We start from the raw sequence: 18,479 nt of genomic DNA, 5'->3' as shown, positions 1-18,479 counted from the left end.
ATCAAAAGAAACCAAGACCTCAGAAAAAAAATTGTGGACCTCCACAAGTCTGGTTCATCCTTTGGAGCAATTTCCATATGCCTGAAGGTACCACGTTCATCTGTACAAACAATAGTACACAAGTATATACACCATGGGACCACGCAGCCATCATAACACTCAGGAAGCAGACGCATTCTGTCTCCCAGAGATGAACTTAGTTTGGTGCGAAAAGTGCAGATCAATCCCAGAACAACAGCAAAGGACCTTGTGAAGATGCTGGAGGAAACATGTTGACAAGTAACTATTTCCACAGTAAAATGAGTCCTATATCGACATAACCTGAAAGGCTGCTCAGCAAGCAAGAAGCCATTGCTCCTAAAGCGCCATAAAAAAGCCAGACTACAGTTTGCAAGTGCACATGGGAACAAAGATCTTACTTTATGGAGAAATTTCCTCTGGTCTAATGAAACAAAAATTGAACTGTTTGGCCATAATGACCATCATTATGTTTGGAGGAAAAAAGGTGAAGCTTGCAAGCCGAAGAACACCATCCCAACTGTTGGGCCTCATGTATTCAGATAGAAGACAAAGGCAGGCCTAACACAGTCGTAAAACCTAACTCAGGCCCCCACATACCAGGTCATAAATCTTACTGATAAAAACCGCGCCAAAATCAAACAAAGGGAGTCCAAAACAGACTACAAATCCCATGAAGCCTTGCTCACTAAAGGATCGAACTCTCAACTCCTATTGGATGAGGCACACGACAGAACGCACCTCAACCATGACATCATCAGGAGTAGAAATACCTCTGAAACGCTTCCGGGATTTGCTTCCAGCAACTTTGCTTGCCGTGTGTAGACACAGCTCATCGCTGCTCTCAGGTGTAGCCTCGTGGCACAAGGAAGTAACGTCCGACTTGAAACTGTGGCCATACAATCTCCATCTCGCTGGACGAGTTGAGATTACTCTGTGTTCAACCGAACACTCACAACGGATCCGAAGGAGACCGCTGAGCAATCCGCATCTTCATCCGTTTGCCTGCAGAAGTGAAGAGATAAAAGATTTCTCTTCCATCTTCAATCAAGTCGACATTGCTGATTTCTCTGCCAGCCCGCCAAGAATCAGCAGCCGTACCGCCCGCCGACAGAGTGGGGGAAACGGCCTCCCGTCATCACCCGAGCCTCGAGGAACCGAGTCGGAGTTAAAGGACGGATGAACACACATTCTATGTCCTCATGCGATTCAAGTAAGAGGTTTACGTCTGGGCAGAGATAGAATATTATAGTGTGTTATTCTTGTGTATCAAGGTTATTGCTTGTACAGTTTACGGACCTCCATGTCCGCTCATTATTAATACTCAAGGTATTAATTATCACGAATTTGATTTGCTGTATTGTAGTCCAACCACATTGGACTGTTGTGCATTTCCACCATCGCGGGTGAGACCGGCAAACTCTCCCACGATCACGAAATCGGCTTTGGGGCCGTCACTTAATTCTCTCTCTCTCTCTCTCTCTCTCTCTCTCTCTCTCTCTCTTTCTCGTACTAACACACACGCGACCCCTCACAAACATTTTATTTTGTCATATCACTGTTTAGTTTGTAGTTGTAAGTCGGACGTTTATTGACTGCATTGTATTAATTATTAATTGATATTACTGCATAAATAAACTTTGTTTATATTACAAAGAGAAATGTTTTGGTTTGTTTTGCATATGCCTGTGTCATGCTGATGGGATGTCAGTGCTCGGATTCAAGCCTTCATTCATTGTTTTTTCCCGAAAATCGATATTCTTCGGATGTCGATTTTCCTAAGAAAACAGTCTAATATTGAGACTGTTATACTATCTGGTCATTAGTCCCTGATTCCAGGGTGGTGCCCTGTGAATGTTAATCCTTATTAATATTCTATTGATTTTTGATAATTGATAATTCTTTGATGATCGTTGAATTTGAGGATCAATAAGCTAGTGTTAATTTTAATTAATGTTTCATCGATGTTAACAATTAACGATTATCTTTAATAATTGTTGATTTAAATGATTAGAAAAGCTAACATTGATTCTCATCAATGTTCTATTGATTTTAATAATTAATAATTATCTTTGATAATTATTGCTAATAACCAAACCCGCTCCTAAACGTAGCGCACTACATTTACTGGAGCCCCAATGAGGTTTTAATGAGTTAGATTCAATTAATTAATTTAAATATTAATTAATAACTAAAGAAATAATGATCAATTATTTCTGATAGTAACACTGATCTGAACAACCAGTAAAGCTCTACACAACTGTGAAGCATGTTGGTGGCAGCATCATGTTGTGGGGGTGGTTTGCTGCAGAAGGGACTGGTGCACTTCACAAAATTGATGGCATCATGAAGAAGGAAATTTATGTGGATATATTGAAGCAACATCTCAAGACATCAGCCAGGAAGTTAAAGCTCGGTCACAAATGGGTCTTACAAATGGATTCCAAATGGACAATGACCCCAAGCATACCTCCAAAGTTGTGGCAAAATGGCTTAAGGACAACAAAGTCAAGGTATTGGAGTGGCCATCACAAAGCCCTGAGCTCAGTCCGATAGAAAATTTGTGGGCAGAACTGAAAAAGCATGTGCGAGCAAGGAGGCCAACAAACCTGACTCAGTTACACCAGTTCTGTCTGGACGAATGGACCAAAATTCCAGCAACTTATTATGAGAAGCTTGTGAAAGGCTACCCAAAACATTTGACCCAAGTTAAACAATTTAAAGGACAATGCTACCAAAGACTAACAAAGTGCATGTAAACTTCTGACCCACTGGGAATGTGATGAAAGAAATAAAAGCTGAAATTAATCATTCTCTCTTCTATTATTCTGACATTTTACATTCTTAAAATAAAGTAGTGATCCTAACTGACCTAAGACTTACTACGATTAAATGTCAGGAATTGTGAAAATGTATTTGGCTAAGGCGTATGTAAACTACTGACTTCAGCTATAAAAGGGAAAGGAGAAGTCTACTTAGTTTTATAACAAAGGCAATTTTAATGTGGATTTGAAATATTTAGGCTACTGTTTTTTTTTTTGTTTTGTTTTTTTTTAAATAAAAAAAACATTGACCTATTCAATAATGATGAGCCATAAGACAATCAAGGGCTTTAAAGCCTGGACCTTTTTGAAGTATGGCGCAAGCCATCAGTTTTTCTTTTTACCTGTATAAAATCTGTTCTAATCTAATGGGGGAAAAATCAGTTTTGTTTACCTTCAGATAAGAATGACTTAACCCTAGAATGCATATGTAACTTCTACCCTCTTTAATACATCTGTGAAGAGGTTAAATCTAGTGTCTTATTCTTTATAAATCTACTTATTTTTTAAGGAAAATTAACTCCAATTATAATTTTATAGGTAATTAAAATTTGTAATAGTTTATGTTTTGTTTAATACTGAAGACTGAAGACACATTAAAAAAATGAAGTAGGACTTTTGGATTAGAGTGTAATATGAAATATGGGAAATTTCTGTGTTTGGTGGTAAAATGTGAAATGTCTCAACTCTGCCCACACAAACATACAAAAACAACTACAATGGACTAGGATAAAAAAAAAAAAAATTTTCAAAACAATTGTTATAAACTTGTAAAACTATAACCTTATTTACTCCATATTTTTGTATGACACGATATTTCTATATTACTCTAACATAATACCTGTGTTAAATGCATTGAATACCATAGGAAATACATGGGTTATATAGGACTGACAAATGCATTCTAGTGGTTGTCATGGAAATTATCTTCTAGTTAAAAAAACAAAAAAAACATTCAAGTACATTTTTTTAAAAGTTAGTTCACATGATAGAAGACACCTTAAAAAGACCACTTCATGTAAGTTATGTCTTAAAAACTAGACACTGCATTTTTGACCCATATGCATTCTAGGGTTAAATCAACATTTAAAACATTTTTAAAAATCCAATATTTCCATTAGAAACACAGTCCCAACTCAATAAAATGACATTCAAACATTCTAATATATATATATATATATATATATATATATATATATATATATATTTACACTGATGAGCCAAAACATTGACCACTCACAGGTGAAGCAAATAATGTTGATCATCTCTTAACAAGGGCACATGTCAAGGTCTGGGTAGATTAGATGGTCAGCAAACAATCAGTTCTCTTGTCAACATGGTGGATGCAGGAGAAATGAGCAGGAGTAAAGACCTGAACGTCTTTGACAAGGGCCAAATTGTTATGGCCAGACGACTGGGTCAGAGCATCTCTGAAACGGCAAGGCTTGTGGGGTGCTCCCGGTCAGCAGTGGTGAGAACCTACCGACAGTGGTCCGAGGAGGGACAAACCTCAAAATGTCAACAAGGTGTTGGGCGCCCAAGGCTCATCAAAGGGCAAGGGCAACAAAGGCTATCCTGTCTGGTATGAACCAACAGAAGCTCTAATGTGGCACAAGTCACAGAAAATTTTAATGATGTTATGGTAGGAATGTGTCACAACACGCAGTGCATCACACCCTGCTGCGTATGGGGCTTCGTAGATGTAGACAGGGTCAGAGTGCCCATGATGACCCCTGTCTACCCTCGAAAGAGCCTACAATGGGCATGTGAGCATCGGAACTGGACCTTGAAGCAGTGGAAGAAGGTTGTCTGGTCCGATGAGCCCCCTTTTCTTTTACATCACGTGGACGGCCATGTATGTGTGCACAGTTTACCTGGGGAAGTGATGACACCAGGATGCACTGTGGGAAGACGACAAGCCGGTGGAGGGAGTGTGATGCTCTGGGTAATGTTCTGCTGGGAAACCCTAGGTCCAGCAATTCATGTGGAGGTCAACTTGACACGTGCCACCTACCTAAACATCGTTGCAGGCCAGGTACACCACTTCATGGCAGTGGTATTCCCTGTGGCCTCTTTCAACAGGATAATGCACCCTGCCACACTGCACACACAGTTCGGGAATGGTTTCAGAAACATGATGAAGAGTTCAAGGTGTTACAGGACTTGAAGTTTCTGCTGCTAATGTCTTGGTGCCAGATTCCACAGGACACCTTCGGGGGTCTTGTAGAGACCATGCCTTGGCGGGTTGGCGCTGTTTTGGTGGCACGCGGAGGACCAACAGCATATTAGGCAGGTGGTCATAGTATGTTGGCTTATCGGTGTATAATATATATAGATAGATAGATAGATAGATAGAGACAGTATATATTCATTCATTTGTTCATTTGTATTGTTATTTCTATTTAATGCATTCAAATGTTTTAATGAACTTTTCAAACTCCGGTTTGTTTTTTAGTGTCTCTTATTGAATCTGCATGCTTGTGTGAATCATGCTTATGTTCACGTTTATAAATAATGATAACTTTTAATGAAAAACAAAAAATGTACGGGTTGCAATAAGATAGGGGCCCAAAATGCCCAAAAATCCTAATGGCCTCCTGCCTCTGCATAAAGAATATGTACCCATGATGTATGTGTAAATATGGCCGATAAAATCATTAAGGTGTGATTTTGTTCTCAAGTGTATCTGATTTAATTTGAAAAGCTATTAGGTATTTCCCATTTACTTAGAGTCCCCTACAGCATGTTTTTATTCTTCTTTTGGCCGATGCACATCTGAACTGTTTTTGAAAAGAAGAGTGAAGAGGTTACCACAATAACAAAATACAATAGTTTTTCCTCTTTCCGTTAATTTGGAGTTTTTAGGTTAAGGTACTTCAGTAAAAGAGAAAATCAGACACTTGCCAGCCTGTGTGTCATCTGATATCTTCCCTCACACTTTTTTTTCCATCCTTCTCTCATAATTACCCACAGAATGATCAAAACTGATGAGAGGCCGCAAGTGCACCAGCTTTACTTTTTACATTTGTTTTATTTTTGATGTGTAATTTATGATAATTGCAAGTGAAATTACAGGCATGCATACCTTTTCCCTACAAGATTTTGTGTGCACTCCTGCTTATTTTTGATCCGTGGTGCCGTTCCCTCGCCAACTAAGACAATAAAAGTTACAGTTCGATTGTAATTATTTGCTGTGATTGCAGACTTTGCTATTATCTTTGTTTCATGTGCAAATGTGCCGGCTCTACCTGTTTGAATTTTAATACGAGATGAACAGCTGTAAATTAGGTTTGAAGAAAGAAAGGAAGGATATGGAGGTAATTAAGATGGGATTTTTTTTTTTTTTTTTTTACCAAAAATTCCTGAATTAAATATCATTGTTCAGTGCTAATAGCACCTGGGGAGCGGGATGGGGTTGGGAGGGGGGGCGGGAGGCGTATCCTCACTCTATCATACTTCTATACTATGTGTGAGTGGATTTGTACAGCATGTCTCTACTTTGCTTGTCTCAAACTTGAAAATGATCCATCATCTTGACTTGTAACATTGTGAGCTGTGTAATTTAAGAGGTATGCAGGTTCTTTTATACACCGGAACACTGGAATAGATTGAATGGTTAAAGAATGAGTTAAATTATCATGGTGGGTCATTGTATTGTTTTTAAAGAGATCCATAATTAAAATCTATGTATTGTTAACTACAAGCTGGATGATTTATGATCTGAGAAATTCCACAAAATGTCATAGTTTCCTAATAATATCCAAAGATTGCATCTTGATTGGGGTTAAAGTTGATTCCGCCTCCACTCTCTCTTTCTATTTTTGTTTATAGTATGCGTCCTAGCTTAATATCTTTATGATTTCATACCATTGTAGCTAATGTGCCTTTTTATGGTCTTTTTTTTTTTTTTTCAGAGTGGCTGGTCATCCATTGGCCCAAAATGAGCGCTGTCTGCACATGTTCCTACAGGATGAATCTGTGGATAAAAACTACACCCCTTCCAAAGTTAGACAAGCCTAAACCAGTCTGGACTCACACTTTAAAAATCCCGGCACACAAGCAATAAGAGAGATTTGAATCATTCGTAACTGGAAAAGAATCTTAGCATGAACCATAGGGCATCCAAAACAATTACCCTGAGCACAACAGATCTTAAACAAAAAGAAAACAAATGTGATTTTGACAACAAACTCTTGAATTAGTCATGTCACTCTTAATCTGTCCTCTCTGTTTATAAATCTTTTCGGCCTTTTTGCTTTGAGTTATAAAACCATAACGTGAATTATTAGTCAATAATACTATAAGTCTGATCACACATGTTCTTGTGTGTAATTAATTGTGACTAAAAATTATTTATGATAGTTTTGTCTAAGAGCACCACTTTGATATTTTTATTGCAGGATTTGAAAAACAAAAATCAAAACAAACCAAATAGTTATATCACAATGACACAAGCATTATCTTACTCACACTGACGTACCTGTGTTTTTGCTACTACCTTCTTGTGTCGCTTTTAATGCTGAAGAACACATACCGCAGCCTCACAGCCAAAGTGCAGGATTAACTTAACTGGGAACCTCCTTGAAATGTGGTGGTTGTTTGTATGCTGTGTGTCCCAGTTAGTTGCAGACAAGCCTGTTTTTACTGTGTTATTACACAGAAACACAGGGAGTGCTGCCTTTATAATGCATGTTTCCAGATTTGTATACTGCTGTGTCATTTGTTTTGTTTATGAAAATTTTCCAATAAAACAGATCAAACACACATCTGTATGATCTGATTTGAAAAACTTCTCTGCTTGGTTTCCCTAAATATCTTGCCACTTAGATTTTTGTTCAACTAATAGAATAAGCATAATCTTAGCACTAGAGCACTTGTGCGATTTTAGTCTGACAACCCTGTAAAAAAACAATTAAAACATCTCTTCAACCGTTTACTTTGATTAGTTGCTATGTTAGACACAGTGGATAATCTCAGATCCATTTAAAATAACTTTTGTTATTGCTATGGGATATGTTTTTCTTATGATAAATAGCATGCAATTAAAAAAACATTATTTCAGATGAGGGGCAAGTGCTATGACTCTTCAATAGTCTTTCTCACCTTATAATGCAATTAAGTATAGGACAAAGCAACAGAATAAATGAAGCATTAAAGTGCACTTTGTGCTTTTGTTGTGTTATTTGGGAGCACTCAGTAACCCCTTACTCTAAAAAACATTAAGTAATGATAACAGACCACTGACAAATGATTTTACATCCATCAAATGATGTTCTACGAAAAAAGAGCCGTAACCACCATGAACAGTGAGGACATGTTCTCCGCTTGTATTCAGATTACAGTAGTTGATCAGTATTTTACACTTGTGCTGAAATCATCAAAATTACTGTATTTTCCAATGATAATTAATTATGCCCAGGTAGTAATAGATGGGGTGCTTGGCCTCGTTTAATTTTTTAATTATTGCATGTTTGTTACTTGTTGTTCTTGACCTTTTAATCAGAAGTGGTTTGATACACATGCTAGGATGTTTTGCGGGATTGATTTAGATCTTACATGATAAAACAGAATTCAACTCGTCAATAGTGCTTTATTGATATTCTAAGACTGAGACTGGTGGTTCTGAGAAGGACAAAATAGTTTCATTAAAAGCGTTTATTTGGAGTAGAAAGAGGACTGGAGGGAGGAATGGCAGCGGTCATTGGGTCCAGGATGCTCGTGTATAGAAAAGGAATCTTTGTCTTAAAGTAATGAAAAATACCGCACTGTGAAGGTCAAGTGCTTGAATGTCCTCAAGAGCAGTTTCTCCCAGATGGAAAGAGCCTTATCTGATACAAGTGTGAAGTGAGTGTGTCCAGTTTATGCTATGAAGAAGCTATGATGTCACCTCCAGAGATGCTTTCTACCAAACCTCTTTTTTTTTTTTTTTTTTAAGAGAACATTTGTGTCTGAGAATAATTTATCTGGACTCTCGATTATTTACATAAAAGCATGCTTAAGTGTTGTTGACCAGTCATTTGCCTAATTTGTGATTCCACATCAGGGGTCTTATTACTGAATGGCCTTAAATTAAAGGGATAGTTCACCCAAAAATTAAAATTCATATTTTACACACCCTAATGTCTTGCCAAACCCCATATGACTTTTTTTTTTTTTTTTTTTTTTTTTTCTGTGGAACATGTGGAGAAATGTTTAAAAATGTTGATGCTGCTTTTCTTTCTTCACAATGAATGTGAATATGAATGCCTACACATTTTCAATGAATAGCTCAATTTTTATGATAACTTTCAGAGACTTAACAACTAGGTGACATTAATAATTGGTAGGCACTTTCCTCATTAGCGAAAAATAATACTATTTGGTATCCATTCAGCACCTCTAAACCTGAAAGCTCCTTTTAAATTTCTACTTTTTAGAAATATATAGTACTTTACTTTCATGATACAGCAGGCAAATATGCACAAATAAGTATACAGTAATCTTAATAGCGTGATCTGTAATGTCATTGTTTTTAATTGCTGTATAAGACGTTGCAATCTCATTAATTTTGATTTTCTTTTGTTTGTGAATCTAACATTGTCTGATGCTGTTATGATTAATGAATTTTTATTCTGTCTTGTTTGACGGATCATGTTGAAATGATTTTTGATGGGATGCAAATATTGTAGAGAGTCACCGTGTGACAATACTGGCTAAGGTAAAGAGAAGGGCACAGCCGCTTGGCTGATGCAACCTTGGAGTTCATTCCACGTCAGTGCAGCACATTAAAAAGAAACTAGGCTAAACTGAATTAAAAGTTGTCATTGCAATCATATTTTTTTTCTACTGTACCCTCTCTATAAAAAAATGAAGATACAAAAAAAATGCAATTTGGGCAAAGAAAGCCCTTGATTTATAAAAGAGTGCTTGAAACCCTGAGCTGCACAGCAACTTCACTCAAGGTCCAGGGTATTGTATCGGCAATGGTTCAATATGCACTTACGCACAGGCATGAACTCCTCTCTATCCCCGTTTAGTACCCCGTTTGGGGTGAAATGGACCTTTTTCTGCAGTAGAAGGAAGCCATAGAACCCCCCCCCCCAAAAAAAAAAAAAAAACATTGCAAGGTTGAAGGCCCAGGCGATCAATATTCAATATTTATTCTAATATTTTAGAACAACTTTCACAAAAATTATCATTGTACAACAAGAAAAGTATTTACAAACTACAAAACAAAAATCCAAGTGCTGATTGTGTTTCTTTTCCAGGGTTAGTAGCTACTCAAAGAAAGGTTTTAAATGGTGACCTCTGATATGGGCCTCTTATCCAGCAGAAACAGGTTTTAAACATCAATTTAATTACATTTGTTGTGTGGCTGCACAGAAAACACAATTGCAACAGAAATATCCAGAGTATTTCAAATGCCCTGCCTGTGAACCCTAATCTTATGTTAAGGTCACAAGGGTGCTGTGGCCTCCCAGTCACCTGAATATGTAATTACGTGATGCATGAAGTCAGTGGTGCTCAGTCCTGCAGAGTTTAATTCCAACCCTCTACACTCCTGCATGTATGTTTCAAGTAACCCGAAGACTTTGATTGGCTGCTCAGGTGTATTTGATTGGAGCTGGAACTGCTGGAGGAATGAACTTAACATGTTCTTATAACAGTTCTGACTCATGGGCCTTTGGTTTTCAGCACTATGTCAAAGGGACAGCAACCTACTTCCCTGCAATGCTAGTTCATGGTTTATTTATTTTTTGGTTTCCTTCAAAGTTCGTGTGGACAGAATATAACATATTAATCATGAAAGTAATGCTGAAATAAAACACCACTGGTCGTAATGGTAGCTGGTCAACTGGACACAATGATACATCCCATCATAATGAATGACTGTACATTATATCACGGACACTCCATTTAAACTGTATGACAACAAACTAAGATTATTTTGTATTTAATCTTAATAGAACGAGAACAGATTAAACATGTTAAGTTACTTCCATAAACGAACTTAAATAGATTAATAGTAAACCAATTAGAAAATTACTGTTTAGAATTCGGTTAAATTTTCTTTTTTTTTTTTCCTAACACCAGAGTTTCAGTCCTTTCTTAAATTCCCTGCGAAATAACATCTGGACATTGGTAGAGCTTTATCCAAACAAGTGCCTGTAGTATCACTTTAAGGCTTCAACTGACATCCACAGCGTCTCAGTGTCCATGCGAATGCCAAGGTCAAAGATACATTTTTTTTTTCTTTCTCGGTCGTCGGTAGCTCATATATCACTAGACTTGTACATATCGGAGAGCAATCGTGTGATTGGGACATTTCCGATGGTCTTTTTGAAGAACACCTCTTCAATGGTGGATGGACTAATTGAACGTAGAGCAGGCAAGAGTAACAACAGTTTCCCAAAGCGACATGGCTGAGTGGGGTACCTGAAACGCAAACATTACGTTAAAACCAAGGACGTAGCCACGGGTGCGCTGCACTGGACCCAGGCCCACCCAGAATATTAGAGATTATTCTCTGGCTTCAAATATTTAGGCTATATAATGTTTAAAAAAAATTATATATATATATATATATATATATATATATATATATATAAACCATACATCATCATATGGTCTGTTTAAACACTATAAAAATATAATCTTAAATTAAATTTTTTTATATATATATATAAAAAAAAATTCTGCTTTTTGCAAGCCTGTTCCCAGACAAATCGTTACAACTTATAAATAAATGGCAATGTGATCTTATTGGCTGCATCAGGGTGGAAGTAATCTGCTGGTAAGTGACAGTGCCAGCATGGCAAACAGGCAAATCCAACGATAGTTTTGAGTTATTTTACTAGTTTATTTAATTTTTAAAAAGACTGGACAACAGAATTTGTCACATTTGTAGTGGACATAATGGACATTATTTATATACACGCGCGCGTGTGTGTGTGTGTGTGTGTGTGTGTGTGTGTGTTTCCCCTTGTTTCACAAAGTATTAGCCATACCTGCTGTGAATGTAGCTGTTCAGAGTCAGCTGGGCCTCGTCTTGAAGGGCTGCAATGGCACTTGCGTTGCGAAAGCTTCTCAGTTCTGAACCACTGTGTGTTGGAACTGCAAAAACGAAATTAAGTTTTAAACTGATTGGTTATAGCTGTCATTCGCGTAGCAAAAAAAAAATAAAAAAAAAAAGCTGTTAACTTTGAATAAACCATCATGCAAAACATGATTTGAGTGTCGTCCGTTTTATTAAAGCTGTTTTTTAATATTTTCGGGGTTTTTCAGAACTCTACCTGCTTTGAAGGTGACGATGCACTTTAGGCACGCAAACTCCGTTGCATCCAGTCTAAGCTGTCTGAAACGCGTCACTACCTCCTGCAGCGCCTGGATCTCAGAGATGATCTTGTTTAGCCTCTGGGAATCGGTGTTCTCTGTGTTCATTCCTAAGAGATGACCAAACATGTTGGAAAATCAAAGTATGAAAATATGTTTGCTAATAATAGAAGCCTAAAATAGTAACGACAATTGCTCTTTGTCAAGTCTTTAAATAATAAGATGCCTGTTTTAACTTTGATAAAGGCCAAGCTACATCATTGCTGGTGACATCACATGTTGTATGGCCTACCTGAAACAGCTAGGAGAGTGCTGGAGTCCACTGGAATGGCCCATTGCGCTATGCCCAGTACGAATAGTTCCCTCCATGCGTCTTCTAATAGGATCAACTGCAAAAATAAATAACAAGAATAATAATGGATGTAATTTAAAACAATTGTTTCGCTCTTGAGAATAGCCTATAATTAAGCTATACTTAAATAGTGAGTAAAACACTTTAAAAACTGTAAATCTGTGTACAGATGGGGCAAAATGGTGGCGTAAATTTCACCCGAATGGTACCATTTTAAAACACTAATGCTTTAATATAGAGGGACTTGTTTACCTGGTCAGGTAAAGGGAGCGTGGAAAAGGCCGGAACACTCTTGGCCCATTTAATGCTCATGAAGAGCAGGCGCGCGGCTGACTCGCACACAGACTCGGTCGCCACTTCATACAGGTACATGGGAGTGCCACTAACTTCGTGAGGATACTGCAAAGCAATCCGATGATCATAGGGAAACATGGGATTAAACAACTCAATCATCAGCTAAATTGTGAAGTTAACTATCGAAATAAATGAATAAACCTTTGCTAATTAAAAATACTACATTGTTGTAATGCAACATGTTTTACCTTCGGTGTGGGCTGAGCGAGTCCCACAATGGCCTGTCGCTCCGGTGTACTTGCGACCGTATTTAACTCCAGATTGTGAGGTTCCAGTTGCGTGACTGTAGTGAAAAACGGCGGCCCCGGGATAGACGTGGATGGAAAGTGAGCTGACGAACCGTTCACCTCTTTATGCCCTCGGAAATACAGTGCCACCTGCTTCCGAATGGTTGAGGTCCTCGGTCCTCTCTCATGCTGCACTGCTGTATTGATACATTTTACGAGTGAATAAAAACTTAAGAACACTTTTAATCGTATGGAGAGAAAAAAAGGGTCTTGCAACGGAAAAGAAAGGTTCTCAGCGTCTATCAAAGGAGGTTACAGCCATCATATGGGCGCAAAATAATTTTCTGTTAGCGTACTTATGTCTTGATAAGAAAAGAAAAATTGCACTCACCATCTTTATTCATATTCACTTCTAGGCATTTTTTCAAGCGACAAGCACGACACTGATTTCTGTGTGTCTTGTCTACTGGACAACCGCCCTGAGAAAAAAAAAAAAGAAAAGAAAAGACCGAAAGAATAAGAAAATACAGAACGTCCCGTTTAACTGTAACAACACAACAAATACAGCCTGCTATATTCTCCAGTGGTCTCCACTCCACAGGTATGTGGGAATGGCAGAATAATGACGGCTATTGACTCGCTCCCCCGCCGCACGACCAATAGTCGCATTCCCGCCTACCGCTCTCCAAATCCACCCAGTCCTGCCGGTGCGTTAGATTGGATTACACCTGTTACACTAGACGGGGCAAAGGGCCCTCAAAGGCGCGGGAGGGGGCTCACTTCTGGGATAATCTTTCAATTATGAAAATCACCGGAGATGTAATCTAGTCCTTAGACGCGCTTGCTTAGATCAAATTAGCTGATGCAGTTATGGTTCAAACACGTCGCTATATTTGATTAGTATAGCTCACCTGTGTACCAGATTTGCAGACATACGTTCTGTTTCTCCTGATGCTTCTCTTGAAAAATCCCGAGCAGCCATCACACGCGTAAACACCGTAGTGCTTTCCAGAACTTCGGTCGCCACACACTTTACATGGAATGTCCAGAATCCGACCTGGGATAGAATATATAATTAAGTCATGTCAGGCCTACACGTAGCTGTGCTGAAATGTATCCTCTTTTTCCTTTTAAGTTTTTTTTTTTTTTTTTCCCAAAAGACGGTCACAAAACATGCATCACATTAGGTGATTTTCAAAAACTCGACAAAGTTTTAGAAATCCCGATTAAAACCCTTTCTAGACCGCCCTCCAGCATTAGCCCAAAACTAAACAATCGTGTAAAATATTGTGTTAAAAGGACACACTTTTAATGAGTCAGTCCATTGGGATTTGGAAACCACAGGCCTACGTTGAGGGCGCATTGGTGGAAGCGTCATATCGCAGGTCTCATAAAACAATGTTCAGTAGACGCGCACAATAGCGACATTAGGGAAAGTGTTAACTTAATGATTTCCCCATTGAGCCTCGTCTGACTGCCCTGGTCTCGACAAGCTGCCAACCCCGCTTCATAATGAAGCTCGACAACTGCTTTCTTCGCGCCGTCTATAGGCTCGCGGATTAGGGAGTGACACTGGAGAGGAGAATAATACGCACCAGCGCGTTTCAGCGACTCAAATGAAGTGTATGCAAATGAACTTGGAGTAAATGAAAATTGTGATTTTTCTTTTTTCTCTGTATTTAAGTCTGTCAATAGAGGTATATTTGCATGTATATGGGGGAGTCGTTTAGAGAAACGGCTATGTAATTACACTGACATATGTCCACCTGCTCATTGATTTTCCAGTGACCCGTCAGAAAGGGTAGCATGGGAATTCGGATATATAGACCAGTAAAGACAGAGCAGGAAAACGACTTCATGCACTCTGGCTTGTTTAAACAAGAAAAAAGAGGGAAAACAACGATCGAGCATTTTTAGGGGGAAAACACGTTTTGTAGGCTATTCAGTATGCCATATATTGTAGATCCTCGTAGGGGTTTTTTCCCTTCCATTTCAGCGTTCATAATATATAATGTCGTTTTGTTTCATAATATGACTTTACTGGTCACTTAATAGGAAAGCGACAGAAGATTTACTTACGTGTACATATAACCTATTTTGAAATGCCAGAGATGTGGGAAACTCACCCCTGTGTCAGTCTAAAAATATATAGATTAAATTGACCTTAATGTTTCATCAGCAACAGTCGGTACTTGCATTTTGCATGGCCGAATGAAGAGAACCTCTCTTGTGATGGAGACAACTTGTTGCTTTGTCATGGGATCGTTTTGAAACTTGAATACTACTCCAGACACACGATTTCAAATTATAAAGTGCTCAAAATCCGCGAGCGCTTTCTATTTTAAAATGCATTTAAAGCTGCGGTTGGTCTTTTTTATACCAAAGTCTCAATATCTGTTATTCTTATCTGTTTATTTGTGACGGTACTTAAATGCATTAAACCAGACAGCTAAGTCACATATCGTCCCTCATCCACGCCAGTGCAGTCATCGCATAATTTGACAATGTTGGAACAAAGTGTAAAATTGAAATGGCTCAATGAGTTAGTAAGAAATTGAGTTAGCAGATTAATTGAAGGCGGGTTTGCTTTAGCGAAGGGAACACGTTTTTAACTTTTTTCCTGTGGGGGTCCCAGTGTGTTGCGCTGTGCGCTGTAATTGTTTAAAGACATGGCATATTTCATTACTGTAATCAGCATCAACCATGGAACCTGCTGCACTGGGTTACGTACACTTGTGAGAAACTCTGAACTTAATGGGCCTTCGACCACCCAAACAGTGCAAGTACCTGCACATTTACCCATATAAAATAAAGATTTTTATGTAACGCCACCGTTAATTATAATAATCAAAAAGAAATTATATATAAAGTGAAATACGCGTTAAATGTCACCAAAACGTTGAACTTGGCTAGACGTTCAAAAAAGTTTAGGCCTCAACGAAATCTTTTCATTTTTATGGTAGGAAATTAAACTGGCCTACTCATTTGGGCTAGACTAGCAGGCTACATAAAAGATCGTGTTCTATTTCATCTAAAATAATTCCAATTCTGTTAATTGGAAAGTATTACTAATTAGTGTGCTTTAGATATAATTGTGATTGAGTTGCCTAATTTTAACGCCTTACTCTTGACATTTTTGAGCTATTTAAAAGTTGCTATTCACGTATATTAAAACTTTCAACATGTTTTTCAATTTCATTCAAGGCTAATAAAAAAGCCAAAAAGAAGCGCATCTATTTTGAATTAGCACAAACATTGACTATGATTACCTTCCATACTCAGTGATCATCATTTTCCCCAAAAATTTACCATGTCAGGTAATTTTGAGAAATTTGTCTGCAATTGTGAAAGAATGATTTGCCAACACAACATTGATTATAGCTGAATATTAGAGCACTTCCCTTGAAATTAATTGAGACTCATAGAAATGCTAAAAGAGATGCTCAGAACAGCCTGAGGAAAACTCAGCAGTGCTTTGCTGTCACATTATGCTACACAGGCATAGTTTACGCATGCCTTTAGAACAAATTATGACATTTTAGAACTGTACAGTCTGTTAAAATATGAACTAAATTTTCAGAATTTCAACAACAATTTATTTGTTGCAAAGCAATTTTGACGGTAAAAATAAAAAAAAGTGTCAAGAGATTTTCGGAACTATATTTATTTATATTTATTAATTTTTTTGCGGCAAGTTTCAATTGTATTTTTTCACATTTTCACATCTCAGTTTTAGAAAAATATTTATATATGGAGTGTTTTGCCTGATTCGAGATGCTGACAGAGTTTTGACAGTTTACAAACATTTCGATTTGCGATTGACGTCTCTGAGTTGGGGTGTTTTATGTCAGTGAACATTTTTTGTCAGCGAACATTTTTTGTCAGCGAACATTTTACACAACGATTTTACTTACACTACTTATTTCGCATACAAAAATTAATTTCATTATCATTTATTGCTAACAACATTATACTCGCGAAAGTAAAGACAATCTACTCACTAGATTTGACATTTAAAATATCCAAACAACCACTTGTTGAACCAGCAGGCTTGCTCATATTGAAGACTTCTGCTCCAAGAAAACTGCGTTGAAATGTGAAACTTTTCAGGCCCAGGAAGTGTCAAACTTTTAACTGTGATTAAAAAAAAAAAAAAAAAAAAAAAAAAAAAATTACGAGCATGAATGAAACATCCGATTTGCGGTGACCGACGGGTGCGCTGGTTTCTATTAGTGTGTTCTATAATTGTGTCCAAGTCGCTCCTCTTCAGCAAATAGAATCCAGATTTCCTCTGACTGTTGATTGATGAGATAGATGCAGTCCCAGTGACAAGATGCCCAAGCCGGTCCCTGGTCGCTCAGTGCCACGGAAAGTTGGTGCGCCAACACTTCGGCTATCTACACCCGCACTGTAGACTACAGTTAAAAAACAGTACAACATGAGCTGGGAATTGTGTCTCAGCCCTGAGCCTTGGTGAGTGACTTTGTGATGTATACCGTCAGATTAAAGGTTTGGTAATATGTATGAGATGTATTAGAGTAGGAGGGCGGGAGAGAGGGAGTGCGGGAGGAGAGCCCAACTTCCTTTGACCACTTAGCTTTCCCTGCCTTCTGCTTCAACTCCTGCTCACGCATGACGTCACGGAGGCGAATGAAGTGGTATTCCATACACAGTGAGTAAGACACTGTCAGAGGCTAATGGTGCGCTGTATAGGAATTGATTAGTCGGGTTTAAAATCTGCAAGGCTGTTTAAATGACAGAATCAAACGTTTGCGTAGCCTATTGCCTACACTTCCTTTCCACTGATTGGATAAGAGGCTTCCGCTGATCGTTCAGTGACTGCTCACAAACTGTAGTAAATAATGTAAACTATTCTATTTTAATAACTCATATAAACTATTAGGCTACTTTTTTTTTTTTTTTTTTTTTTTTTTTTTCCAGCGAAGTTACTTTTTGTCTGTGATCGCTCTGTATTCGCTCGTGCTTCCCTCTCCATTACGCTCGAGCACCTGTTGCGTTTATAGAATGACTTTCAGCAATCACTACAAGCAAGAACTACCGAATGACTCTCTCTACCTAGTCCGAATATTACACGTCGCGGTACCCATCTTGAGAGATTTAAAACAGAGGATTTTTTTTTTTTTTTTTTTTTTTGGCAAGTGTTTGTTTTCATATTTAATTCTAAATCAATATGTAGGCTATATATTATTATGTGATAATCGTTTGCCGAATATTTAATGTCATTAATAGCCTATATCTTTTGCACTGCACGCTAATGATGCGAACCCTTTCTCTTTTATATATATATATATATATATATATATATATATATATATATATATATATATATATATATATATATATATATGTATGTATAACTGTCTTTAGCGCTAA

At 37.8% G+C, this 18,479-nt stretch overlaps 2 protein-coding genes across 3 annotated transcripts in view; one reads left to right on the top strand and one right to left on the bottom strand.

Moving 5' to 3' along the window:
* Nucleotides 1-7,604, top strand: part of LOC127415954 (sorting nexin-3-like) — a 34,292-nt gene extending 26,688 nt beyond the window's left edge. Inside the window, exon 4 of the mRNA XM_051655004.1 lies at nt 6,755-7,604. Coding sequence (XP_051510964.1) covers nt 6,755-6,860 — 106 coding nt within the window. The 3' untranslated portion in view covers nt 6,861-7,604. The remainder of the gene's footprint in view (nt 1-6,754) is intronic.
* A 3,269-nt stretch (nt 7,605-10,873) lies between these two features.
* Nucleotides 10,874-17,721, bottom strand: LOC127415952 (nuclear receptor subfamily 2 group E member 1). 2 transcript variants are annotated; one of them, XM_051654999.1, is made up of 9 exons: nt 17,087-17,721; nt 13,997-14,142; nt 13,477-13,564; nt 13,047-13,282; nt 12,757-12,903; nt 12,445-12,541; nt 12,113-12,262; nt 11,828-11,933; nt 10,874-11,255 (listed from the first exon to the last, which is right to left on the bottom strand). In XM_051654999.1, exons 1-9 carry the CDS (start codon nt 17,142-17,144, stop codon nt 11,093-11,095), a joined length of 1,191 nt encoding a protein of 396 aa, XP_051510959.1. In that variant the 5' UTR covers nt 17,145-17,721; the 3' UTR covers nt 10,874-11,092. The 2 variants fall into 2 exon arrangements, with proteins under 2 accessions (XP_051510959.1, XP_051510960.1); XM_051655000.1 differs by having other exon boundaries at nt 17,120-17,721.
* Nucleotides 17,722-18,479: the final 758 nt, after the last annotated feature.

This window comes from Myxocyprinus asiaticus, chromosome 25 (genome assembly GCF_019703515.2).
Source record: "Myxocyprinus asiaticus isolate MX2 ecotype Aquarium Trade chromosome 25, UBuf_Myxa_2, whole genome shotgun sequence".
Lineage (NCBI taxonomy): Eukaryota > Metazoa > Chordata > Actinopteri > Cypriniformes > Catostomidae > Myxocyprinus > Myxocyprinus asiaticus.
Note: the sequence above shows the minus strand (reverse complement) of the source record. Positions and strands in the feature narration are given on the sequence as shown.